The sequence below is a fragment of the Podarcis tiliguerta genome, assembly GCF_965153285.1.
Source record: "Podarcis tiliguerta genome assembly, chromosome: 7".
NCBI classification, from domain to species: Eukaryota; Metazoa; Chordata; class Lepidosauria; order Squamata; family Lacertidae; genus Podarcis; species Podarcis tiliguerta.
Window position 1 is genome coordinate 33,791,745 of NC_139540.1, and position 26,671 is coordinate 33,818,415.

Genomic DNA, 26,671 nt, shown 5'->3' on the forward strand with positions numbered 1-26,671 from the left:
TTATACCATTTTCTTCTAATCAGCAAAATGGATGGGTTAAAAAGGCAGTAGCAGCAACTGAATAATTCCATTTTTTACTTAGGTGGCGGTATAGCCTTGTATGGAGTAAGCCATTTCACAATGCAGTTGGAGGTGTCCAGTTAAAAAAACAATGCGCAGATACAGCATGGGGAAGGCTAGATACAGCATGGGGAAGGCTTAATCTTCCTTCAAATTAAGAGTTCCTGCCTGCAATCTTAAGTGGAGCAGCTGAAGAAAAGTTTACCTGCAAAGTTCATAACAGGTGTCCTCAGCGGCCAACGAGATGCTAAGGAGAAAGAAGCCCACCTCAGGCTCATTGAAATGAATGGCACTTCCAAGCAAACATGCACAGGAATGCACTTCACAGCTCTCCCAAAAGGGAGCGCTCAGCTTTGGCTGGCTAAACCAATCATCTCGACAACAGATGAAACATTAGCTGAGGAAAATAATCTAGAAGGTCCACGAGAAGAACGGCGGGTTTATTATCATTCTTCAGTAATAGTACTGCGCGGAAAAGCAGCTCCAAACCCCGAGGTTTGGGACGGGGCAGATTCAAAATGAACCCCAAAACAGTAAAAAAGAAAGTCTACCTCTTGGAAGTACAGTATAATATTATTTTTCCCTATTGACGACGTCGTCGTCCGAACAATTTAGAATTGCATTAAAAATGTGTGTTCTGTAGCATACTTTATTATATATTCCCTATATCTTTAACAAAGCAGGGATGGGGGGGGGGGATTCGGCCGTTAAACGATACGCCTCACACACAAAAAATGGAATCAAGTCCCCTTTGTGAGGTAGCCGCGCGAACTCAGCTGCGCGCGCCGTTTCGAATGTCAGCGGCATTCAACCCGCCGGCAGAAGCCCCGACAACAGGCAATTGCTAGGCGGCGAGCGCGCCGAGCAGACGCGAAATTGCGCGTGCGCAAACCCTTACCTTCTTCCTCCTCCTGGCTCCTTTCCCCGCTTCGACCGCGACTCGGGAGCGCGCTTCGCTGCGCGACGGGTCGTAGGTGCGCTCTTGCGCCTCCCGTTGCCCGCGGAAGTGTTTGGATAGGCGACCTTTTCTGCCTCCATAGCAACGCGCTTGGCGTCCGTGGCGGCGAAGCCTCTTTGCCTGTGTTCACGCGCGCCCTGCTGCGACCCGTCCCCTTACCTGTCGCTGGCGTTTGGCGGGGAAAGAGGTTGTGGGGAAGCGCTGGGCAGAAGGGCGCGGAGTTCGTGTGAGTGGGGAAGGAGACCCGTGTGCGTCGGGACGGTGAATAGCGGGGCTTCGACGGCCCAGCCGCCTTCTGGAGACATCATATACAGTAATTTGCTAGTGTAGGCGCGGTAGCCCTTGCCACACTTCGTCCGAAGGCAGGCGAAAGTCCTTCTGAGGAGTCCGTATCAAGTGTGGTTTGCGTGTCGCCCCGTAGAAACTGCCCCCACCCCTTGGCAATCTTTCCCTTCCGACACTTTTATTTCCCCCAGTCTGGGCTCGATCTGATAAGCAGAGAGAAAAGCAATTAGGGATGCAGGCAGATATGCTAGTGCTTCTTTTGCCATCTCCCCCACTCTTCTTTCTGTATGAATGGGCGTAGCTGGGAGGGGGTCAGCTGCCCGCAAAAGAGTACAAATCAATACAAATCTGAGATTCTGCCCCCCCCAACAAAAGCCTCTTCCCCCCAACAAAAATCCTGGCTACGCCCATGCATGGTTTCAGCGGTTTTTAATACGCCAAGACGATTCCACCGCTAGCACCACGCGTAACAGTAAATTGAAGTGTCCCTGCCTGACACATCGCAAAATTGTAAGGGAGTCGGGACCCCCAAAATCATTTAATCCGACCCCTGCAAAACAGGAAGAGGCATTGGTTTGTTCTGTGGGATTCAAGACATCTTTCCAGAAAAGGGTGTTTCTGGGTATTGCCTCTTACCCAAAATTTATGGTCAGGCTGCAATATTTTGCAGCTGGGAAAATGTGATTCTCCCCCACCCCTTCAGCTAGAAGCATTGGTATTGTAAGGACCATCTTTCATCCGCTGAATAACCCCTATACAAAAGGCAAACCAGAGAACCATGAGTGAAGCCAGAATTTATTTTAGGCGGGGCAGGCTTTATGTTAGGGGGGCAGAGAACTGAGTTAACTAACTGACCAATTGTGTCGCAGGTAAGTATTTTTATATATTTACTTGATTTGAGGGGGCAGCTCACCCCCCCTAGTTATGCCCTTGCTTAATCCCGTGCCCATTACACAATTTTGAAATTTCAAAAAGAGTTCAAATTCATTTGACCCTTAAACATAAAAAAGTGGTTGAAGTTCCAGTTTGCTACCAGTAATGCTGTATCATTTCCTGGGCCTTTTCTACTTGTCAAGCACTGGTATTTCTACAGATCATTTTAATTTAGAAGTAGTGAACAGCAGTAAATTTATTTCTTGACCATATCAGTAGGACATCTTTCTCACAACTGTTATATGAGGATTGTCCCTGGATCAAGATGAACACAATATAGCACTATACTTCTTTTTAAAAGGTCCTAGAATTCCATATTCTAGAGGCATTTCTGGGTAAAAAGCATTCCAATTTAATGAAAGGTTTTAAGATTTTAAAAATATAGTGATATGAATCTTTGCGTTCATCAGATTTGCCAGTACAGTGGTACCTTGGTTTAAGAACAGCTTAGTTTATGAACAACTTGAATTAAGAACGCTGCAAACCTGGAAGTAGGTGTTTTGGTTTGTGAACTTTGCCTTGGAAGCAGAACATATTCCGCTTCCTGTTGAGTGTAAATTGAGTCCCCCGCTGCTATGGGAAAACATGCCTTGGTTTAAGAATGCTTTGGTTTAAGAACGGACTTTCAGAACGGATTAAGTTCGTAAAGCAAGGTACCACTGTACTGAAATAGGCTTCCCTGACTCAATTCTGTGTATCTTCTCACATATACAGTAGTGTTGGAGCTCTAAGGTTCTGGGATCAGCATTTTCTAATACTTTGTGAGGTGGGGGATCAAGAAGAAGAGGAAGCCCCAGGACTTTTTATTAAAGTATTGGTAGTTTTTGGTAATAAATATATACTTTTGCAGTATTGTCACTCTGTGACCACCAGTTTAATTGTGATCAGCCAGAAGTGAGTCCCTTTAAAAGGAACTCAATTTCAAGATAGTTAATAGGACTTTAATTCCAAATTAGGATTATAAAGTCAGGTGTAGCTTGACTGAAAAGCTTTGAATAAAATGTTGCCCCTATGATATATATATATATATATATATATATATATATATATATATATATGTGTGTGTGTGTGTGTGTGTGTGTGTATAACACAAACGTATTTATAAGAATCCTAGATGACAGGTGCCATCTGAGCAGAAGTCCTTATCTCAAACAGAAACAAAGCTTATTCTGAAATACTGTAGTACTTGATCACTACTATGTTTTTTCCCCTTCAAAACTACAGTTGTACCTCGGGTTAAAGTAGCTTCAGGTTGAGCGTTTTCAGGTTGCATTCCGCGGCGACCTGGAAGTCACGGAACGGGTTACTTCTGGGTTTTGCCACTTGCACATGCGCAGACGCTCAAAATGATTTCATGCGCAGAAGCGGCGAATCACGGCATGCGCGGGGTGTGTTCTGCTCAGGATGCGAACGGGGCTCCGGAACGGATCCCGTTCGCATCCAAAGGTACCATTGTAATGGTTTTATTCATATGCAATTTTATACAGATTTTAAAAATTAAAACACCATTAGCCTACTATGTCCTGCTTCTATATAAAGAGAGCTAGGGTGTTAGTATAATAGTCTGTAGAAAATTTGGGAAGACATCTATTACCATTAATCTTTTCTTTATTAGGAATATGACTAAGAATGTCTCTGAAAATAAGAAGAAAATCTCATTGTAATTAAATTATTTCATAGTAACTAGAAAATAATGTTGGAAAAAGAGTATACAATAATTTTATGACTCTGAAATATACTTTATAACTTTTTGTTTTATTTTAAGGCCCTGTGTGACAAAAAGGAATACATGGATATTGAATTCTTGGAGTAAAAAACTGACTTTACTGCAAGATTATGGTTCGCCTAACATTGGAGCTAATTGGTAAAAGCCTCAATCAGAAGAATCGCAGAGATGAGTCCTTGGCCCATTACTTGAGGAAAACGACTCATCTCAAGTTATCAAATAAAAATATAGATATAATTGTAAGAATACACTGATTATTTGAAAATACAACTTCTTTTTTGTTTGTTATTTGCTTTCTGTTGTTAATAGCAATTCAAAGCATTTTTATCCTGCTCTTCAGCCAAAAAGTCTGCCAGAGGTGCTTACATAAGTTCAATAAAAACAAGACTCTTTCAGTTAGCAAAAGAGTCAGGACGGAATTTGTTAAGTTAAATTTTATACCATTACAATAATCAGCTTGAAATTACTGACTAAAAGACAATAACACTTAGTTAATTTAAAGCACCTTTCATTTGCACTGAAAGTTTTAAATCAGAAATACAGTTTGTTTTAAATATATTTTAGTACAGTGGAAGTAAATGTATTGTTTTCAGAAATTTGCTTGAAATTTGGGGAGATCATAGCATCCCTATATTCTAGAATGATATACAATTCTAGTGTAATTGTCAGTTGGAAAATATGAGCTGAGATCCAAAGAACTAGTTCAGGCATTCCTAAGGGTTTGGCAATGGGCAGTTAGAACTTTCCATTTTCTCCTTTGAACAGCAGACCCCCATGTCCAATTATAAAGTGCTTCTGAAAGTTTCTTCCATTTGAAAAGTAACTTGCTATGTAACATAGGGGGGGAGGACAACTTCAGTAGCCCCTTAGATATTTAGAACAGTGTGCTATTCTTTAGTTCCTAGCCATCATAAATTAAGATAGTATCCATTCATTCTATATTTACAACTATATCTACCAAGGATAGACAGTAAGATCAAAATGTTGAAGGAAGTATAAAAAAGCCCATGCAGTAGGAAAAGGCTGTATCTGGGAGCTGAAGCATTTTACTTATGAGTGAACCACACAGTAACACACTTTCTTCATTCTTTCTCTTAGGATGACCTGTCTTTGTGTAAAAACCTTAATGTCCTTTATTTGTATGATAACCAAATTAGACAAATACATAATTTGGATTTTGCTACAAACCTAAGACACCTATACCTGCAGAACAATTGTATTACACGAATTGAAAATCTAGCATCATTAATAAAACTTGAAAAATTGTAAGTTTAAAATTATTATCATCAGATTTATTAATTGATGTGTAAATTGATGTAAGAAATATAGCTACTGTATATACTTGCTGAATATATCCTATATTTTATTTCATATATGATAATTTTGTTCACATATTCCATTAATCCAAGAACACATTAGCCCAAAGTTTGGCTAGTGATTTTACTGGATGAGTTAAGCATATGTTTGACTCTATCCCACTGAAATCAGTTTGATTTCACAGTTTTTTCCTTTGCCTGGATTATGCTTCAGATTAGCAATTGATAATATCTGGAATATTTCTTTACATTTTATTATTAATATTTCTACAATAAAGTAATGAATTATATAGGACAATGTTCCACCCTGCCTCTATACGTTGCTTTAAAATATTTTCATTTTGTTTGGGTTGTTTCCAGGTAATTCTCAATAGATTTGCACACTCTGATTTCTCTTCAGATTTTATAAATCTTTCACCTTTTACAAAATAGATTTGCTTGTAGAAAACTCTGTGATGGTTCCATGGAGCCCTATGGAAATTGGGATTTTAGTTTAATACACTTTATTTGTCATAAAATACACTTTTTTACTTTTGGAAAGGTTTGCATTATTTAAAACACATTGGGAGAACTAAAAGCCTCTTATATACTGTTAAGGTATCTGGGCGGCAATTACATCACTGTAGTAGAAGGCTTAGAGACTTTAGAAGAACTAAGAGAATTACATGTTGAAAGCCAGCAGCTTCCCCTAGGAGAAAAGGTTTTGTTTGACCCAAGAAGTCTTCATTCGCTAGCGGTAAGAATATAGAGTTTCAGTGACATCTGGTGAAAGATATTGATTGCGAAAAAATTACAAGAATTATTTTTAAATCTAATACTGTTTGCCAAAGAGCTGCATTCCTGTAGGATATGAATGCAAAAGGGTTAATTTTTATTATTATTACTACTACTATTTGTGTATCAAAAATATGTGTAAAACAAAGGGTGTCCAATAGTAGTGAGTTCTAATTCTTTTTGTTTTGCAATAAGTTCTGTAATCATTTATGTTGCATTCATTTCTCATCATTTGATAGAATATGTTTGTCATTTCCATTGCCAAGAACATTTGGTTGACATTGAGCATTTGCTCGGTTAGGTATGTTTAATTTAGAAGCAAAACCCTATTTAATTTTTGTAATCGTATGAAACAAGCCAAGGTTGCAAGAAATGTGTAGATTGTTGGCTATAGAATCCTTTTTTAAAATTTCCATTTAAAACTGAGCAAGCACAGCTTAATGAATTATGCATTATTAGGATTATATGTATTACATATACCCATTAGATTCAGCAAAACCTGATCCTCTTGTATTCCTTCTCACTACTCATTTGTCATTTGACAACTTCAAAACTGAAGCTACAAAAAAGTACAGCTCTATATTTGTATTTTGTTTGTATTTTCTTCCTCACTGTAGTTTTTTCATGGTCAATTTACTGCCATTTGTATTATGAAAGAGCATTAAAAGTACCCAGTTTCAGACTATTTAGATTGCATTGTGTACTGATTAATTCCTCCAGGTCCAAGAGCTTTTCTAATCATCCAGTGAAAATCAAGTTAAGCAAAATCTCACTTCAAATTTTCTGCACATCTGATAAGATCTGACTTAGTGGGTAAGATCAGGTTTTCACAAGGCACAGCTGCAGAACAATGAGAAAGGCTCTCAGTCCCAGGGGAATTAACCAGTACACAATACAATCAAAATATGGGTCAAGCAAAAGTGTAGATGAGCCCAAAGCTGAGGTGCTGATAAAACATTCAGTTGTGTGGTGCAGTGCTATGCATGTTTTACTTTAGTGAGAAGTTAGTCTCACTAAGTTTAATCAGGTTTATTCTCTAGTAACCACATATGATTTCAGCAGTTAACTTTTGACTTTTCTTTTTAAATGTTAATTTCATTGCAGAAGTCTTTAACAGTTTTGAATATCAGCAATAATAATATTGATGAAGTGAGTGATTTAGCAATTCTGGAAAATATCTCCCACCTTATAGCTGTTGACAACCAAATTCACCATGTGAAGGTAATAAAGAGGAAATAAGATTGATAAGCATATATGGGAAATTAAGGCAGTTAATATTTAATAATCTTTCAGTGGTTAGAATTATTTGTTTTTATGGGATAATTTAAAGTTAATATGCATGAATATATTTTTCTTTTTCTGTGGCCTACGGAGATCAAGTCCCATTTCACTATATGGCTTTTACAACACTTTTTATCACACTCATTTCTATCTGTTTATTTATTTCATATAATTTATATACTGCTTGATTGTAGGAAGCAAACCTCAAAGTGGTTTACAAAAAAAGAAAACAGTAACTTTGTCACTAAAAAAATTGCAACCATAATTTAAAACATACAGAAAGTTAAAACCATAACAGAATAAACTAAAACATTTATCTAAGAGGATTAAACAGATCATGGAGAGCAAGGTAATCAATGCTTATTAGTCATGATGACTATATATTACATCCAGGATCAGAGGAAGCATGTCTCTGAGTATCACTTGCTGGGAAACAGTAGGAGAGGCCTACTGCTATCATGCACAACTTTGGGCTTCCTATAGGCAACTCTTTAAGACCATAAGAAACAAGATGTAGGATGCATTTGGCTTAACTGAGAAGGCTCTTATTACGCTTTCAAAAAATTAAAATACTAATCCATGTGGTTACTAGGTAAGGCTACATCCTAGTGTGCAGATGTGACGCTCTGTCCTATGAACCACCAAACAGACAATTAGCACTGTCAGCTCTGCAATCCTAATCACATATACACATTTCATGGTTTCTCATTTTGTTCTATGCAACCAAGTGGCATGTATGCCAAAAAATGGATCTCCTGTCTCCATGTCGTACAAGAGTACCCCCTTTATGCACATAACCATGGATTGTGGCCTATAGGTTCAGATTATAAGGCTCTCACTTTTAAATAACTAAAGTAGTACCATTCCTATTTATTTTGGAAGGCCTTACGCTGGTTCAGTGTTCTGGGAATATGGTTGTAAATCTTTAATTTATTCAACCTTTTGCCATTATTGATTATGACAACAAGATATCAAAAAGATGAATTCCTTCACTTCACAATTCAGTCAGGAACAAGAGAGAAAATATAGATTTTCTGAAAGAGATAATGGCAGACCGTCAGAATGATGACAAATTGCTGTCTACAGATGTAGTTAGGGCAGTTGAGCTAGACACAGCCGATAAAAATTGGAGTACACTGGTCAAATACAGGTTCTTAAATGGCCATCATTAATTGGGAAGAAGGCTGCTGCTAGTACTACGGATGTCATCTGAGGCTTTCACCTCCCACAGTTTGCCTAGAATATAATTTGCTCTTTAGTATTTTGTAGCAGACCTCTAAGTGATAGCATGACATGATCATTTATCAAACAGAGACTGCCCAAAAAAGTGTCTAGTCCCTTTAGTATAGCTTATTGAAAGGCTGTAAAGTGAAAGCACTTTATTAGAGACAGGAAGGCAATGAACAACTAGAGCGTATCCAAAGGGTAATCATATTTCAACATGGGATTAGTACCTTCTTAGATAAACATACAATGGCGTGAGCAGGTTCTGGATCATTTATCAAGTGAGTAGTAGTCAACAAAAATCTGGAAAATTCTGTGGGTACATTCATCAAAGTTTAGCTATTTACTTAGCAAGGTTCCAAGAAATATATACTATTTTACATTTTCAAAACCAGCTTTAGTTGATCTAATTTTTCAAGTGCATTCTAGTTTTACAAGTATAGGAAGATTATTTCAATGGGTCTTACAATGTAAATTTTGACATTTATGGAGACAACAAAGGCAGAGTTTAGGTTGATAAGAGATTAATGTGAGCCAATGTAATTGCATGTACTTGGACTTTGTTTCAGTTTGGGAAATAAAATGCCAAATTGTCCAGATACGCAAAACATTAGATATGCAAAACACTGTATCTGATATGAAAACACATCTTGATATATTTTTATATGTGCCTTTTTATTTAGTAATCAGAGCAGAATATTATGTTTATAACTATGAAAGAAAACAGTTCCTTGAGGTTAATGTTACAGAAGCAGAATGTTTCTATAAATGGCTAATTGTGGGAAAGCTTAAAAGAAAATCTCCATGTTGCTTTCCATGTTCTGCATGACTCCTCTGGCAAACTTGAAATTTAACAGTCCAAGGATTATGGATTTTCCCAAATATGAAATACTGGAGAGTAAAAAGAAACCCTTGCTCTCCTGCTCCTTGCATCTGGTTTGTGTGGATAACTGATAGACACTAGAAAATATTGCTGAATAGCTTAAGAGGTTCTGTTGTACATTGAAAAGTAACATTTCCAACAATTTAATCCAGCTAGGACATGACATGAAGCTTCTGCATGTATGTCTGAAACTGGATAGAGAACCATACGTGTAGACAGGACCTGCTAATGCAGTTCCCCTCACTGATCCAAGATCGGATTCTGTGCAGGGGAAACCCTTTCAAAAACTTAGCATTTGCCACACATCTATCTGGGAGGAGGGCGGGCACAACACACCTTTTGTCATAGAACTGTTTGTGTGCATCCCTGTCTATTGAGTCACAAGTGTTTAGTGATAATCATTGTAAACGAAATGTAGGAATGCAAATACAGTAATAATAGATAATAACTTGGATTCTGAAAAAAGCCAGCGGAAGAGGGTTGGCAGAAGGTAAATTTCCTTCTCCACTCCTCACTGACAGTCCTCTAAGTAGCCTCTCCTGAGGGTGAAATACTCTCCAGAATAAGGGTAGCACTGTGGCATGGGGGGTCAAAAGGGAGTTGCTGAAAATGAGATGGAGGCATCTTCTTTAAGCAGGATCTCTACACAGAGAATGTGCTCTGCTTGAATTTCAGTGGTTCTCCCCACAGCCTCATTCAGGAGGGTCCCTGACTCTCAGAAGAAGCTTGTGAAGCTGCCGGTGGAGGGGGAGCTGGTGGGAAGGAAAGCTGCCTTGTTGACATATTTATAACTCTCTCTTTGTCTGTAGAGTTATCAGGGTGGCCTACACAAAATGTGAGTTAAAATTAGCCATGGCAAAACATTATAGTGAGCAAAACTCTAAAAAAAGTTGAAAACAAATAGAACACTCTAAACAGTCATCAACTTCCGCTAGCACTTCTAAGGATCTAAGTCACTGTAAAGATAGTGGCATGTTACAAAATTTTCAATAAGAGCATCAAGAAAAAGAGAATTGTTAATATTTACACAGATGGAAGTGAAAATATTTCTCAACTGGTGGAAATAGCAAATTACTTTCAATTCAGTTGCCAAGTGCTGCTATTTCTGGTTGCTGACAACAGTATCCAGAAGAGCAATAAGAAGGTACTTGAGCAGTGCATTTCCACAAGTCCCATATCTGCCAAATCTTATAAGTCATACAAGCCATGTTAACCAGTTTATATATTGTAGTAATATAAAAGAAAAACTAGGTCAGATTGCCCTTAATAAAAAAAGAAAGAAACCCATACTAGATAAAGGTTATGTAAAAACACAGAAATTTCCTTCTCCTAGCTCAGGCCAAGAAAATAACAGATGTGGAGGAAATTTATTAATTTTATTCTAAATAATTACAATAATCATGAAAGAATTGTCTACCTGTGGCTTCCTCTCCATGAACAAACAACTCTGAATTCATTTGCAAGTGAAGGGTTTTTGTATATTGTAGAGTGCCATCAAAACAACAACAACAGCAACAACAACTACCAGTAGTAATATTCCAGTGCAATCTACCAAGGTTTCATATATATTCAGGCAGCTTACATTATGGCCGGAATCCAGAGATACACCTCCACATACGGGGAGTGTATTTTCTTCATGTAGGCCCTGATGCAACTTGCATGAGGAAAATCAAGCCATATATACAGATATTTTTCCATGTAAGCCCCTATAATTGAGCACATGTATTGTGCAACATCTTATATATATATATGTATGAAGACCTGTGCAAGTGGTAGCTTGAAAAGATTAGACAGATTCATGAAGAAACGGGCTATTGATGACTACTAGCCATGATGACTATGCTCAGCTTCCACAGTTGGAGGCAGCAATGCTTCTCAATACAAGTTGCTGGAAACCAGAGGAGGGGAAGAGTGCTCTTTTTTTGCCCGAATCCTGCTGGTTTCCCACAGGCCTCTGTTGGGCCACTGTGAGAACAGGATGCTGGCATTGGTCTAATGCAGCAGGCTCTTCTTAGTTCTTATGTGTTTCTGGTGTTCTGGATTTTGGCCTATATTTTACATTTTACCTTTACAGTAGAAAGTGAAGATCAAAGGGTTGAAATCATGTTTAAGGAATAATTATTAGAAGGTTGCTTTTTGGCTTTATGTGTAAAGCATTGTGTTTCTTAATTTAACATACCGCATGCCATCATGTGGTTACAGTGGTGCCCCGCAAGACGAATGCCTCGCAAGACGGAAAACCCGCAAGACGAAAGGGTTTTCCGTTTGCAGAGGCGCTTCGCAAGACGAATTTCCCTATGGGCTTGCTTCGCAAGACGAAAATTGACGAAAATTTTTGAGGGTTTTTTCCGCTCCAAAACCCCTTTTTCTGAAGCGCTAAGCTGCTAAAAGCATTTTAGCAGCAAAACCGCTAATCCCTTAAGCCTTTAATAGGCGTTAATAGCCCTTAAACTGCCAATAGTGCTAATAGCGCTAATCCGCTAATGGGCTTGCTTCGCAAGACGAAAAAACCGCAAGACGAAAAGACTCGCGGAACGGATTCTTTTCGTCTTGCGAGGCACCACTGTACTTTATAAAGGTAGCTGTGTAAATAACATTACTTTAGAAAGTTTACATTTAATTGAATAAATAGAATTATGAATCCACTTAGTTACAGCATTTAGCTAAGTTAGCAAAAGTATTGATTTTCTTTTCTTTGGTATTTGCAGGACTTGGAGTTTGTGCTGGGTGTATGGACCAACCTGCGCAAATTAGAGCTGAATGGAAATCCTGTTTGCCAGAAACCAAAATATAAGGACAGAGTTATACAGCAATCAAAATCCCTTGGTAAAATAATGTACTTTCAGAGAGCACTTTTCTTTTACCAGAAATTAATCCATGCATTAACACACTTACCTGGGGAAAAGTCCCATGATGTACTCATTGGGGCTTACTTCTGAGTAGACATCTCTAGGATTGTGTTGCATACCATACAACAAATTTCCTGTGATTATGTAAGCTAAGTGGGTATAGGATTGTAGCCTTAGACTTCTATATAGGCCAACAGATGTTACTAGGTCACAAAAAAATTACTAGTTTGCCTGTCCCATATACCTATTAGTTGTTAGCAACCTTCAAAATACATTTTTAGTAGAAATAAGCTGCCTAGTCACCTGAGGCAATTCTTACTCTCCACAGGGGTCCAGGGAGAGGCCTATAACAAGCCACCACCCAATCCTGTCTACATTTACTCAGAATTATTGTTGAAATAAAACTCTTCTAAAAGTAAACAGTAATGATTCCAGGCAGACCTCCCATGACTGTTCCAAATCTTGGGTGCCATAGACAAAGAGGCCCTGTCTGAAATATCCAACTGAGAAATATCTGCCACCCTCTTTCCCCGTGAAAGCTTTCCTAGATTCTGCCAAAGAACTGGTAGAGCACCAGTGGTTGTTGTGCTACCCCACAGCAGGGCTCACATCACTGAAGCATGGAGATGAAATTTTCTCTTGTGCTAGGAATCTAGCACGTATACCATAGCAGGTGGAGATTAGGGAAACAAACTGGTGTTTCAGGTCTGGCATAACCATTGGTGGCGAAAGAACAATTCATACTGAGGCAAAGGTTTACCCATGATTGACTTCCTAAGAATACCAGAGCCACATCTAGGAAAGGATTGGGTAAGCCAGAGTTAATCAGCATTTTCCTGATACATGTTTACAAATATTACCCCTTCAGAGTCCCTCGATGGAAAAGAAATAAAAGAAATGGAAAGGCAATTCCTGATGAATTGGAAAGCATCCAGAGATGCCAGGAAGAAAAACAGGACAGAAAGCATGATGAATGAACATGCACCATATTTACATTTTGGTACACAAACTTTATCTTCATGATCATTTACAAAATTAAGAAAATAGGCTGTTTAGAAGGAAAAGGTTATAATGCTTTTAAGGTTACTCCTGGGAGTGTTTAGTCTTTTGGTAAATGCTGTGGGGGGATTTTTCAAGTGGCATGACCAACATTTCTTCTGAAGCAGTTCTCAAAAGGATTGCTCCTAGAAGCTCTCTTCAACAGGGTAAAACCCAGATGGCTCCCTGGAATACTGAGGAACCTAAATTCAAGGAGCAAGAAGAGTGATGGCTAGATGAATCTGACCAAACGGTTACAAGCACATCTTTGTGTCTACTGTGTGGCAGTGGTTATGGGCTTACTTCTCTGCCACTATTACATCTTAAAGTAGCCATCCAGCAGAGCTTTCCTTTGTGGTAAAGGGTTTTCCCAGATGAAGGAGGTTGTCCCATTATTGGCCTACTATGACAAATTTGCCAGGCACTTCAAGGGTAAAGTTACTCAGATCCATTCTAAATTGGATGCTAAGTTTGGTTGTCCTATAAAGCCTTTCAGAGGACTGACTGGTCCACTGTTATGAATCAGTTTCAATTACTGCAACACAAGTACCTGGACAAGCTGCTCTAATGTATGTAGCCAACCATGTGCCTTCTTGACCCTTACGCCTCCTGGCTGGCAAGAGCAAGTTGATAGGCAGCTTCAAACATGCTCTGATGAAAGCAACTAGACCCATTGCATTCGGACTTCATGCCAGGTTTAGTGACTGAAACGGCTTTGGTTGCCCTGGTCAGTGACATTTGTCAAGAGAATAACTGGGAGAGTGTGGCCCTATTGATTCTCTTTAATTACTCAGTGACTTTTGGTACTATTGGCAATGGTATACTGCACCCCCTGAGTTGGAAGCACTGCACTGCAGTGGTTTCATTCCTATCTCCAAGGACAGTTCCAGAGAACAGCATTGGATGACTTCTGCTTGACCTGTAGGGGTTATCACTCGGGTTGGACTCGATGGCCCTTGTGGTCTCTTCCAACTCTATGATTCTATGATCCTGTTGTTGCAGATGCTATTTAATATCTATATAAAGCCACTGAGAATAGCCATCAGGGGATTTGGAGCAACTTGTCATCAGTATGTTGATGACACCCAACTCTGTCTCTCTGTTCCATCAGTACCAGAAGAGGCAATGCAGGCCCTGAACCAGTGTCTGTCTGAAGGCAGTAATGGGCTGGATGTGGATCAGTAAATTGAAGATGAATCCAGGCAAGCCACAGATACTGTGGGTGGGTAGTTCTCTTGCCCAGGAGTTGGCAGAACATGTACTTGATGGGGTTGCACTTGAACAACAAGGTGCATAGTTTGGGGGTGCTTTTGGAACAATCTTTGTCATTTATGTCTAGGAGAGCTTATGCCCATTTGGCTGGTATGCCAACTACAGCTATTTCTGGATAGGGATATTCTAGTCATGGTTGTTATTGTTACCTCCAAATTGGATTTTAATGCACTCTATCTAGGACTGTCCTTGAAGGTGTTCCAGAAATTTTAACTAGTGCAGAATGCTGGTAGAGGTACCACACTGTGAGCATATTACTCCTATTTTAAAGGAGCTGCATCAGTTCCAATTGTTTTCTGGGTCCAGACGAAGTTGCTTACTTTGACATGTAAAGCCCTAAGTGGCCTGGAACACAAATTTATGCAAGAATGCCTTTTGCTATACTGACATGCCCATGGTGTCTTCTTTGTAACCTCTAAATGGGATGAAATACGTAGTGTGAGGACCTGCGGAAGGGCCTCTTCATTGGTGGCTCCTTGTGTGGAATTCTCTTCCCAGTTGGGCCATTAGTTCAGATTCACTTTTTTCAGAAAGCATTTGGAAGATGAGAGACCTGACTGGAAAAATAGCTTAGTTTGCTGCTGACAGTATTAGTAAATTGTTGTGTTGCTATGTTATGTATTTGGAGGTTGTGTTATTTTATGCTTTGTTTTTACATTGTCTGATTTTCTTGCCCTTTGGCTTGTACGAAGTACAGTAGATAAATCTTCTAAAGAAATAAAGTATACTCACTCTTTTTGATAATCCAGTAAAATGATTGATGAATGGGTTGTTTATCTTCTGTAGCAAATCTTCAAAATATTTTAAAGGAACAATTTTGAATTACATTTACCCGGTATTTAAAAAGTTTATGTACTTTTATTGTGTACAGTTGAGCAGTTATAGTATTGCTGCCTGTAGAGAATCACTGTGTAAAAGTAATTTTTTTAAAATAATAATCATTATTATTTACCTATTTATGTCACTTTCCAGAGTCTTAGTTTGTAAAATGAGTAACAGAGCAAAGGCTTCTCTTTCACCATCATTTTTCTGCTACTTCCAATTTTTAACTGAAAATTCTGCTTGGATAATGTTCTCAGGCACTTTGACATAAAACATGCACATCAGTAATGTTTATAGTTTATTTTTGAAAAATGCTATACTTACATATATTATTCATGGTTCTGTTAAATTATATTTCCACTTTATATAGTTATTATATATTTTGCAGGTGTAACCATGTCTTCATTGTTTTGGTTAATATTTCAGGGGGAAAGTTTTTGGAATAATTAATGCATGCATGTATTTGTACCCTGCAGATAATAATGACAAAGACCACCCACATTTTCCTATTTACTATTTCCCAATGACCAAAGAAAAACCAAATTTTGCAATTTTGTCTGAGATGCATAGACCTCCTTATAGTAAAGAATCCCATCGAACCGTCCATGAAGAAGACAGAGTTACTGAGAAAATCAGGTATGTTTCTTGTAGCACACCTTTGGAGTACATCAGTGTATGAAACTTCTGTATAACTGAAAGTTCTGCATAAATGAGGGGCTGGAAGTGCACTGTTTAGAGAGATGGGTTCACAGAGGTTAATCCACTAAAATTTATATTGACAAGAGGATACATACTAAAAGAGAGGGAGGTTCAGATTCCTATGTACAGCTGTAGCACACAGGGACTATTTTGTTGATATTTGAACAATTTTTGTTTTTGAAGTTCTTCCTTTTTTATTTTATATCTTTAGCAAAATTCTGATTTAGACTGATCACATTTTGTAACTGATAGGGCCAAACTATATATGTGTAACATTATTTCTGATGGTCCTTTTTAAATTGGAATGTCATTTTGGTAGTGTGTTGGGGGGGTGGGATTTCCAGTCCATATTTGGAAGTTACTGGGGGCAAAAGCCCCTTATAGGGTGATTGGAGTGAAGAAACAGCACACATACAGTCTGCTACCACTTCTCTAATACTGTTTACTGTGAAAGCCTGGAAGGGAGGAGAGCTCAATTGATCCTTCTGCCAATCCACTCCTGAGTGGTACAAAATCACCACAATCCAATAATTCTGATATCCTACGCTGATAACTTGCTGATCTACATGGCAAACCGAATCAGTGCTGACTGTGCAGACTGTATATGCAGCTGATTCTAAAGCATGTCTATATATTTTTCTCAACACAGCTAGTAGCAATAGGGGTGATATAAATCAAAGAATGGAGTATAAGGCTAAAACTTCTCAGAACCACTTCCTGGACCTAATGTAGGCTTCTTGCACATGTATTTTTTAAAATCAGGAGATCCTTGGCCTTAAAGCTGCTTGGGTTTTATGCATCATATATAGGATGTAATCCAAAGATATCTGAGTGTACCAATAAACTGTCAAACTATCATTGAACTCAAGGATTCTCCCTTTGTCCTTCACTACTGAAAGTGCAAATCGTCTCTTGCAGTGAGAGGAAACCGGATGCTGGACTCAGCCTAGTCCTCACTTTCCCCCAGAAACTATCAAAGCTGACTGCACTGATTTCCTGTTCAGCAATATGTGCACACTGCAGAAGACCACATGAGCATGGTTGAATTCTGAATGTGCCTTCCCTTGCCTGGCAGTAGCATTCTGAGCTCCTGTCAGGAGAAATCTCCCAGTGGAAACCTGTCTCCATTGCAGACCGCCCTAGCTGGGCTTTGCAGTTAGACAGAGAACAGACTCCTTTATCGGAATGATCTGGAAAACATTTGGATTGCCAGAATTAAGATAAATGGGGGAATTATTTATGTAAAATACAGAGTATACATCTGTGCAAAGAACACAAAAGAAATACAAATATCAGGCATTGGGTAACTGAAATTCAGATAGTAAGTGTTCTGCATTTTCATTTGCATAGCACATATCTTTCTAGTCCTAACAAGAGTATATCAAGCTGTCATTAAGAATACATTTCCATACCCACAGTCTGGGAGTAAGTGTCATTGAACTTGAGGTTTTGTTTTCTGAGTAGACATGCCACAAGATTGTGCTGTACCCTCAAATGAATATTTTTTACTTATCTCATCGAAACCAATGATAATACTGCAGTCATTGTACGTTCTAGTGATATTGCAGTTTGCATTGTTGTAGGGATTTTTTAGATTTAACATTTAGGCTGCAATCCTGTGCATACTTACTGTGCATTGATCTCCATTGAACAAAATTGTATTCATTTCTGAGTAAACATACATAGGATTGTACCATTGAACATATATACTGTACTGGGGACTATACTGTTTATTTAACATCTACAAAAAGCCGTTAGGAGCGAACCTCGGGATATTTAGAATGTGGTGTCAGCAATATGCTGATGCTATCCAGCTCTATTTCTTTGTTACAGTTGAATCAGATGTGGCTGTACAGATTCTGAACCTGTGTCTGGATATAATGATGAGAGCAAATAATTTGAAATTGAATCCTGACAGGATGGAGGTGGGTGGGTGGTTCCAGGGTCCAGCAGTTGGGTGATGTGACTGTTCTGGATGGGGTTGCTCTCCCTTCTAAAGAAGGAAGCACACACTTAGGGAGTGTAGCTTGATTCTGTCTCTGGAATCCCAAGTGGCTACGATGGCTAGGACTACCATATATCAGCATTTCTGTACCTATTTCTGGACCCAAATAACCTGGCCACTGTGACCATGCATTGGTAACATCAAGAATAGACTACTGTAATAATGCACTCTGTGTAGAGCTTTCCTTAAGCTTGGTCTGTAAGCTGCAGAATGCTGCTACTATGTTACTCTGCGGAGTGTCCAATTACCATATTTTCCTGTGTATAAGACTAGGTTTTCCCCCTAAAAATAATGTGAAAAATTAGGGGGCATCTTATACATGGGGCCATCTGCCCCCCCCCCCCCATTTTCTTAAATCTGAGTCCTCCCAAATAGAGGCGTCTTATACATCGGGGCATCTTATAGACGGAAAAATACAGTATATGTGTATATTGCACTACTTCTAAGGGAGCTACACTGGCTGCCAATAAGCTACTAGGCCAGGTTATAGGTTTTGGTTTTTGCCTATAAGGCCTAGATGTCTTGGGGCTAGAAAACCTAGAGGAGCATCTTTCCCCTTACTGCTCTGTTCATGCATTTTATTCGGCCGAGGAGGCCCTCTTAGTTATACCACAGTCTTGGTGAGCAAAAACTAAGGAGAGAGCCTTCTCTGCAGCAGTCCTCTTTTTATGGAACTACCTCCCCTCTGACAAGCACCAACACTGATGATATTTTGGTGCTTGTTAAAAACACAACTGTACTCAGGCTTTTTCTCACATTTAATGCGGAGGAGTTAGATAGTGATTCCCTTAGGGTTACCTGCTACAATCATATTCATTTCATTATGATCTTGCTGTTTGAACAATTTCATTGTGATTTGTGTTTTATACTTGTGCACACCAGCTCAAGGCTGATTGTAATAGGTAGTAGCTAAAATATTTTTATAAATAAATATATCCATTTATAGTGCACTTCTATACATAATCTGTTTAGAAGAATTTGGGTATAGGATTGCAGCCTTAATGTACTGCCAGAAATAAATGTCTGTGGAACATGGTCTGGTCTAGTTACATACTGAACACTTATGCAGAATTTAACAGAAGCTTAAGCATAGAATATAAACACATCTATGGAGGCAAATGACATTAAATTGTTATTGTATCCAGAATTATCTTCATCTTTAAAATAATTGCTTTACAATGTTTTGTTCATGCAGCCATTCATCCCTGAAGAATCCTCAAAATGTACAGAAAAACCTGTCTGAACCTCACCTCCTAAGACAAATGCCTCTTTAAGAAGATACTGGAAAAGCAACATCTTTTTGTGTTATCAAGAGAACAAATGAGTGCATCAAACAACCAACTATGAAGAAAAACTGAATGTTGTGGGGAAAGTTTTATATTTTAATCAGAAAACACTAAGGCATGTTTTAAGTTTTTCATTGCTGGCACAGTAATTTTTCATAATACAAAAGCAGTATTTTGTATAACAGATCCAATATATGTAACTTCATAAATAAAAAGTTTAAAGTAAAGTACACAGGTGTCTTAATGAGAAAAGGTGCATGGGGAAATCCCAAGGTTTGCAGAAGAAGCTTAAAGCAGAATAAAAACTTACGGTAGAAAAAAGACCCTATCAAAACAGGTCAATGAGGACTCAATATGCTCAGTTGGGTTGGACTTTTGAGGATGGAAAATGGCAGAAAGATAGATGGAGTATTTTGACAAAGGGCGTGGCGCTATCCTGACTATAAAAAGGAATCAACACTCCAACATTTGTTTGAAGTCCCCACATGTCTGCACTACTTGCTGGCCCTTTTTGTATGTTGGGAAATGTTTTTATTTAAAATATCACACTTTTATAGAAGCCTGTGTACAACATAAAACCAATAATATAATAACATCAATACATACCAGTAGGTAAAAAATTAACAATTCAAAGGCCTGTCTGAAAAATAGTTTTCAAAAGGTGTCTAAAAGACAAAGATGACTTGTGCTGAGCTGCTACAGGCAGTGCCTGCCGCATTAAATGCTCAGTCCCTGGCAAAGGCTGACCAAACCATGGGTCTCAACCAACAAAACTGTCCCATCAGAAGATGCTCTACTGAGGTAGAGCATAAGAAATTAGTATTGGCCCCACGTAGTTTAGGACTTTGGCTTAACAAAAGAACCTTAAGCCCGACATGGTAGCAAATTGGCAACCAGTTCAGTTTTCTCAGCAAAGGAGCAATATATTGCTAGTAACCTGTTCCTGTAAGCAGTCTGGCCTCTGCATTCTGCACTAGTTGCAACTTCTGGTCCAGATAACACAATCAAACCAACAAAGTTTGCTACAGTGATTCTTGAGGTTAGGCATGCATGGACTACTGTAGTCAGACTGTCTTGGTCCAGGGATGGTTGCAGCTGGTGTATCCGCCAATGCTAATAAAAGCCACAGAGGTCACTTGAGTGCCCCTAACTTGCAAACCTGCTCCTTCAGAGGGAGTGAACCCCATCTAGAACAGGTTGGGCATAATAGAGAAATTGAGTTGGGTATCATCTGCCTACAAATGGCACCGTGCTCCAAAACTCCTAGTGACTACCCTCGATGGCTTCATATAGCATTGGGGAGAGCACTCCATTGCATAAACTGGGTTGAAGAGCACTCTCCCAGCTCTACTCTCTGGACATGATCCTGCAGCTAAGAATGGGGCCACCAATATACATCTCCAGAAGTCCATGGACATACACCATTAGAGTGATTGTTCTGACAACAATTCCAAAGTCTGTTGTCATTTCATGCAGCACACAAGAACCAAATTAGTAGCATCATGTGTACACAGTACCTTCTCTCCTGCTAGCTGTGGTCCCTTGAGCTCTCTCCTTTTTTTGTACCCATAATTTTTAACATCATTTGATTTGCTTAAATTTGCAAAATAAGTGATCTATTTGTGTCATCATAGGTTAATTCACAGTTGATGGCCAAACTGGGTGAGATGCCAGAGACCTTGGCTGGAGGAAAACAGACTTAATTCTTGCCCTCTAGGCTGTTATTCTGGGGGGAAATGCCTCCCTAGTTTTTTCATCCAAAGGGCAAAAGAACAGGGCCCTATGGTTGTGGAAACGGCTGGGGGCATGATTTGATTAGAGAAATGGCCTGCAAGGAAATATTTAAGCATCCTTAGCCCTTCATGGCTGCATTTAAAATGAACGAGGGGGGGAAAGCAGGGGACTGTTTATGCATCTCTCCTATATTGTCTAATTTGGCCCTCATTTAAATTAAACTGCTTGGAATTTAAGCTGATTTACATCACAGTCCTCAACACACTTATTTGGAACCATGTTCCAGTGATTTCAGAGGAACTTAATGCCAAGTAAATGTGTTTAGGAGAGGGTGCCAGTTGGCTTAAATTATTGTACTTCAGTTTAACTGGGATTATAAATGAATAAAAGCCAAAATTCCCAAAGGAAGCATTGTTCATCCTGAAAGAATTTTAGCTGCAGACCCAAATACTTCATCTGAGTAATCCCATGGAAATCAGTGGGACTACTCTAGAAGCAAGCAGCATAAATTCTTGCTGCTTTTATGTTTTGCAGTATCCTGCATCTTATACCATCTGTCCTTTAAATTAATGTTTCCCTAGACTCCACTTCCTAATTACAATTAATACCAAATATTTTAATTTTCTTGGCTACATAAAGGGCAACAAATAAATCAGGCTTTATTTTTCTGTCTTGCTGGGTCAAAGATTTGATTTATTGTGTCTATGTTATCACACAATCAAAATTTCATTCCCAGTGTTTGTTTGGGAAAATTCTACACCCTGCCTATTTATTTTGAATGTCTCTTCTCATTAATGTTGCTGAACTGTAATTTCCAGCCTCCAAATATCACTTTTTATTGTTCAGAGTCCCATAAATATATGGTTGTGTGTGTTTTATATATATTCACATACACAAAACACTACCAACAAAGTCCCATTGAATTCAGTTCAGCTTACTTCAATGAGATATAGGATTCCAGTCTGAATGTGTTTAGGGATAGATTTTAAATCCAGTCAAACACTGCTGTCCCAGATTTTTGCGTTCCCAGTTTTCCAGCACAATTTCCAGAGAAGAATTTGGTGAGGATTTTTAGATTATTATTTTTTCTCCAAGGGAGAACAACTAACTTGGAGTTGGGGGTATTTCCAAAATGATGCAAGGATTAAATGGTGCAGTATCACAGTTAAAATTATTGGAGAGAACAAAGCAATGAGTTGTCCTTTCTTCCCACACAGAATATTTTGGGCTTCAGCAGTGCAGGTGGTTGTTTTTAAATTTCCTGTTAGTTTTGATTGAGACATTGTCACCATTGTGCAATTACTAAATTGTGTGTGTGTGGATGGGGGAGGGTGTCAATAAAATAAATGTTTAAAATTGTATGCTTAGAGTGAGGTGCATACACAGAATTCTATCTCTTGTTCTGAAATCTGGATTTATCATATGGAGTTAGGCCAGGTGGAAGCAACCAGATATCAAAATCTGGAACAATAATGGGAACATCTCTAAATATGTGTATATATTTAAATTGCTATAGTTGTAAAAACTAATATTGGCCATCTCAGTGTCCACCCCACTAATGAAGTAAGTGTGTACTTTTATAATATTATTGGATATCAGGAGGGTTTCAGAAATCTACTCCAGGCATGACTAGGGACTTGGGCAGACTTTTCCTCCCTTCTTTCATTGTGAAGTAAGTCCATATGCTGTATTACAAATAGATTTCAAATTTTAAAAGTGATTTGCCCCACAGTGTGCTTCTGTGGGGATGCCAAAGGCACACAGAATAAGTATTGTCATTACTAGAGCATGGCCCACAGTCTTCATATTCTGTGGTATTGCGCTCCACACACACTTGCCCCAAACATATGGAAAATGTGTTATACAACAGTCTCCCTAATAAGGGCTATAGCTGAATGTATGGAAAACCCAACAGATTCTCCTATTTTTGTATTCCTACCTGCACAAAAACTTCTCAAATGGGTGCTGGGGTGGGGATTGGTGTTTTGGGAGAAATGGTTTTAATTGAAAAGATCCAGTTTTGCCCCTTCTCCCCCTGCAAGGGGATTTTACCCCACCTCCTCATACCTGTACCCCACACCATCCCCAAATCTGCCCTGGAGGGTTTCAGGCATGCCCAGAACAGATTTAGGGGGCATGTATCGGGAGGAAAGGCGAGGACATTCCATTGTGCAAGGAGAAATCCTACACTGACTACAACCCAAAATGAAAAGCTGTTTAAAGCACTAGTGATGTTTGGTGGATACCATATAGCAAATTACTACCTACACACAAACATGCACATTGGACAGCTATTTAGCTGTACCATGAGGGTAAGATTTTGGGTCAGAATTCCAGAGCCCCAATCTTCCCAGATTTTGAAGACCATTAAGTTTTGGAGCCTAAAAATGACCAAACTGCACCACTGCAGCTAACTACAAATGGTAAAACTATAAAATTAAAATTACGGTACCTTAATGCTGGCTATTTTAATGTGATGCTTTTCTCTACATGGCAACTTAGAAGAGTTGCTATCTTATTTATCTAGGCTTAAAATATCATTGTTTATTAATTGTGGGAAAGGTTATTGGAAAATATGAAGAGCCGTGACTTTCTACTCTTTGGCAAAGGTCAATACTGGCAAATTCTGAAAAAGAATAATGGGAGTAAAAGAAAAGAAAAAAGGAACTTATGAAAAGATTGTTTAACCTCCGAGCCCAACGTTTAAATTACTCCCCTCGAGCAAAACGGTTACTTTATCCTAACCCAAACAATTTTCATAAAGAACAATTTCAACGTTTGTACCTAGAGAATATAGGCATTGCTTTCAATCGTGCAAACGCCTCCCAGGCTTCTAATGGAAAGATGATTAATTCACAGAGCTTGCAACTATTTCCTTGAGGAGAGTGAGATAAGGTACCGGCTAATGGTTTGTTGAGAGCGTCCGTTCGCATCTTGTGGTCCGTGGCTTGGAAACTTGGCTCAGGGCCAGCTTTGGGTTTTATTCTGAAACAATCCTTTGGATTTCATATCAAAGCAGCTTGTCCCCAGCCCTAATTTAAACCTAGGAGTTAAAGGGAAAGGTGAGAGCAGGGTAAATAAAAATCTCCAAAGAATTTAATCGCCAGCTAATTTAATACAGAAAAGTGTGTTTAATCAGTCGGGCAGCCATCCTGAGCTCTATTTATATTTATATCTTGTTTCCACATAAAGAACACAAACCAGTGAAACTCAAGGACTTCAAAACCCCATTGATTTCAATAGGAGAGATTTAAGTGTAAAATCAGCTCTCCCATTGAAATTGATGAGACTTAAAAGCCCTCAATTCAGATTTTAATAACTGACTTCTGTTGATGCTCAGTCAAGGGTTTAGCAGTTTTGCTCTGATGATTCAACATATATTCAGCAATTCTGTTGGAAGCGAACTCCAGTTCAGTATCCCAGTTCTCAAGAAGTGTTTTCTGCTCTGATTCGCCAACTACAACTTCTTTCAGAGATGATTTGGCCACCACAATGTGCACCATGGTAATCTCCAGACTAGATTGCTATAATGTGCCCTACCTGCGACTTCTCTTAAGGAAGATTAAGAAACCTTAACTGGTCCCAAATGCAGTGATCAGGTTACCAACTAAGGTTCTATTTAGATAGCCAACTAATATTTACTCAGAGTAGACCCACTGAAATCAATGGTCCTGAGCAGTGCCATTTTTTCTAGGAAAAAAGAGGTGCCAGAACTCAACATGAATGCCTCCCTTGTTCTATTATAATGTCAGTGGTGCCCACCTGAGAGGTGCCGAAACTGAGTGGTACATAGATTTTGTAATAAAATGGGATATTAATTTCTGCCCCAGTGCCTAATCAATCTGAACTTTCTTCCTGCTACAACTGTCTCATCCACACAGTGAAATCCTACAGCACTGCCTGGCTTTGTCTTTTGCTTTCTACTTTCTACTTTGGTTATTGCTAGTGCATAGGATAAATTAGGAAGCACCATTGTGTGCCACTGCACATAGGACTGGACCGCTAGGTTTTGGCCCATAAAGGCTGTGATCATAAGTAATTAAGTTCTAGGTGTCTCACTTGCAAGAAAATTAGTTGAGCACTAATCCTGCTGATTACTACAGGGCAGGCACCCTCAGATCACTGCATGCATTGCTTTAAAAGAGAATTAGACAAACTCATGAAGGATAAGGCTATCAATTGCTACTAGCCACAATGGCTATGCACTTTCTCCACTGTCAAATGCAATGTTCCTCTGAATACCAGTTGCTGAGTTGCAAGAGTGCTGTTTTTGTGCTCCTGTTCTGCTTGTGGTGTTTCCTCTGGCTGGCCAGTTTGAGAACAGGAAGCTGAACTAGATGAGCCACTCCTCTCATCCAGGGCAGATTGCCTCATGTTCTTTTGCCTGACAGCATTAACAGTTTGTACGCTAAACTTCTAACTTTGCAGAACACTGACAGTGGGCATGTTGTGCATGTTTTAAAACCAAATAGCCATCCAGAGCTTGAGGAACTAATACTTTCATCTCTCATCTGTGGGGGGAGATGCAAGCAGAGGCCTAATGGACGTAGTCAGGCCTTTCGTTAGGGTGGCAGGCCTTTTGTTGGTGGGGGCAGAACCTCAGTTAGCTATGTATTTTTATTGATTTTTGGGGCAGCTGTCCCTCCCTGCCCCCCCAATACACCCATGTTAATGCCCACCCCGTTAGGGCAGGGAGAATAATTAGGAGACCTCCATATTTTCTCTGGCTCACGCAACAGTTTGATTCACCACCCCCTTCTTCAAATAACTCGGTTGGGCCCTGTGTCGGATTTACGTATAAGCTAAACAAGCTATAGTTTAGGGCCCCACTCTCTTGGGAGGACCCCAAAAAATTAAAGGAAAAAAACTGGATGTACATTTCCAAAATATAAAATAAAAAACAAATAAAATAAAACCTACATACAGCAACTGTGTTTTGTATTGTGTAGGCTCCTATGGTGTCAGTAACGGGCCCCACCTGCTAGCCTGCTCCCTAAAATATCACTGGTTTGCTCATTTCTATATATAGGGTGCCTACATTCTGCATGTGCAAATGGCTTTTGATACCTATTAGGTCTATAAATTACCATATATTCAACACAAGAAACAGTGACAATTTGTTGTTGACAAAGGACAGCTGGACGCATAAAGGGCCCCATTACCTTCAGTAGTTTAGGGCCTCATCAAACCTAAATCCCGCCCTAGTTGGGGCCCTGAACAAAACGCCAGGCGTAACTGACAAAAATCAGAGGTGCCCTCGCCTCAAACCTGCCTGGCTGAAACCCTGCCAGAGACCCATACCTGGTTCTACTCACTACATGAGCACTGCACTCTGCCCATGCCCATGCGCCCTCTTCTCCTCATCAGGAGCTGGCGTCAGACCAAACCTTGAAGATGGATGCCAGGCAGGACCATGTGTCCTAAGAAACTCCTGTGGCTCAGATGAGAGCTGCGTCTGCTCAGCGGGAGGACAGACCGGGTGGAAGAGGAGGAGGAAGGTGAGGCCGCTGCTTTGCCGCTAGGCAG

The 26,671-nt window shown here is 39.3% G+C and overlaps 1 protein-coding gene and 1 long non-coding RNA gene across 12 annotated transcripts; one reads left to right on the forward strand and one right to left on the reverse strand.

Annotated features, from left to right (window-relative positions):
* Positions 1-867: 867 nt before the first annotated feature.
* On the forward strand, positions 868-19,638 carry PPP1R42 (protein phosphatase 1 regulatory subunit 42). 8 transcript variants are annotated; one of them, XR_014513901.1, is made up of 10 exons: positions 877-1,034; positions 4,002-4,201; positions 5,061-5,227; positions 5,876-6,014; positions 7,157-7,273; positions 12,149-12,266; positions 13,158-13,289; positions 14,439-14,549; positions 15,898-16,057; positions 19,321-19,638. XR_014513901.1 is itself a non-coding variant. In XM_083451308.1 (9 exons), the coding sequence occupies exons 2-9, from the start codon at positions 4,073-4,075 to the stop codon at positions 19,397-19,399; spliced, it is 1,041 nt and encodes a 346-aa protein (XP_083307434.1). In that variant the 5' UTR covers positions 868-1,018; positions 4,002-4,072; the 3' UTR covers positions 19,400-19,638. The 8 variants fall into 8 exon arrangements, 7 of the variants coding, with proteins under 7 accessions (XP_083307434.1, XP_083307429.1, XP_083307430.1 ...); XM_083451308.1 differs by lacking the exon at positions 14,439-14,549 and having other exon boundaries at positions 868-1,018; XM_083451303.1 differs by lacking the exon at positions 14,439-14,549 and having other exon boundaries at positions 878-1,034.
* LOC310682538 lies at positions 5,231-26,638 on the reverse strand. 4 transcript variants are annotated; one of them, XR_014513960.1, is made up of 5 exons: positions 19,722-20,544; positions 16,078-16,149; positions 12,095-12,209; positions 8,788-10,264; positions 5,231-5,749 (listed from the first exon to the last, which is right to left on the reverse strand). It is a non-coding gene; the product is annotated as an uncharacterized lncRNA (long non-coding RNA). The 4 variants fall into 4 exon arrangements; XR_014513958.1 differs by lacking the exon at positions 19,722-20,544 and adding an exon at positions 26,533-26,638 and having other exon boundaries at positions 5,231-10,264; XR_014513959.1 differs by lacking the exon at positions 19,722-20,544 and adding an exon at positions 26,461-26,562 and having other exon boundaries at positions 5,231-10,264.
* Positions 26,639-26,671: the final 33 nt, after the last annotated feature.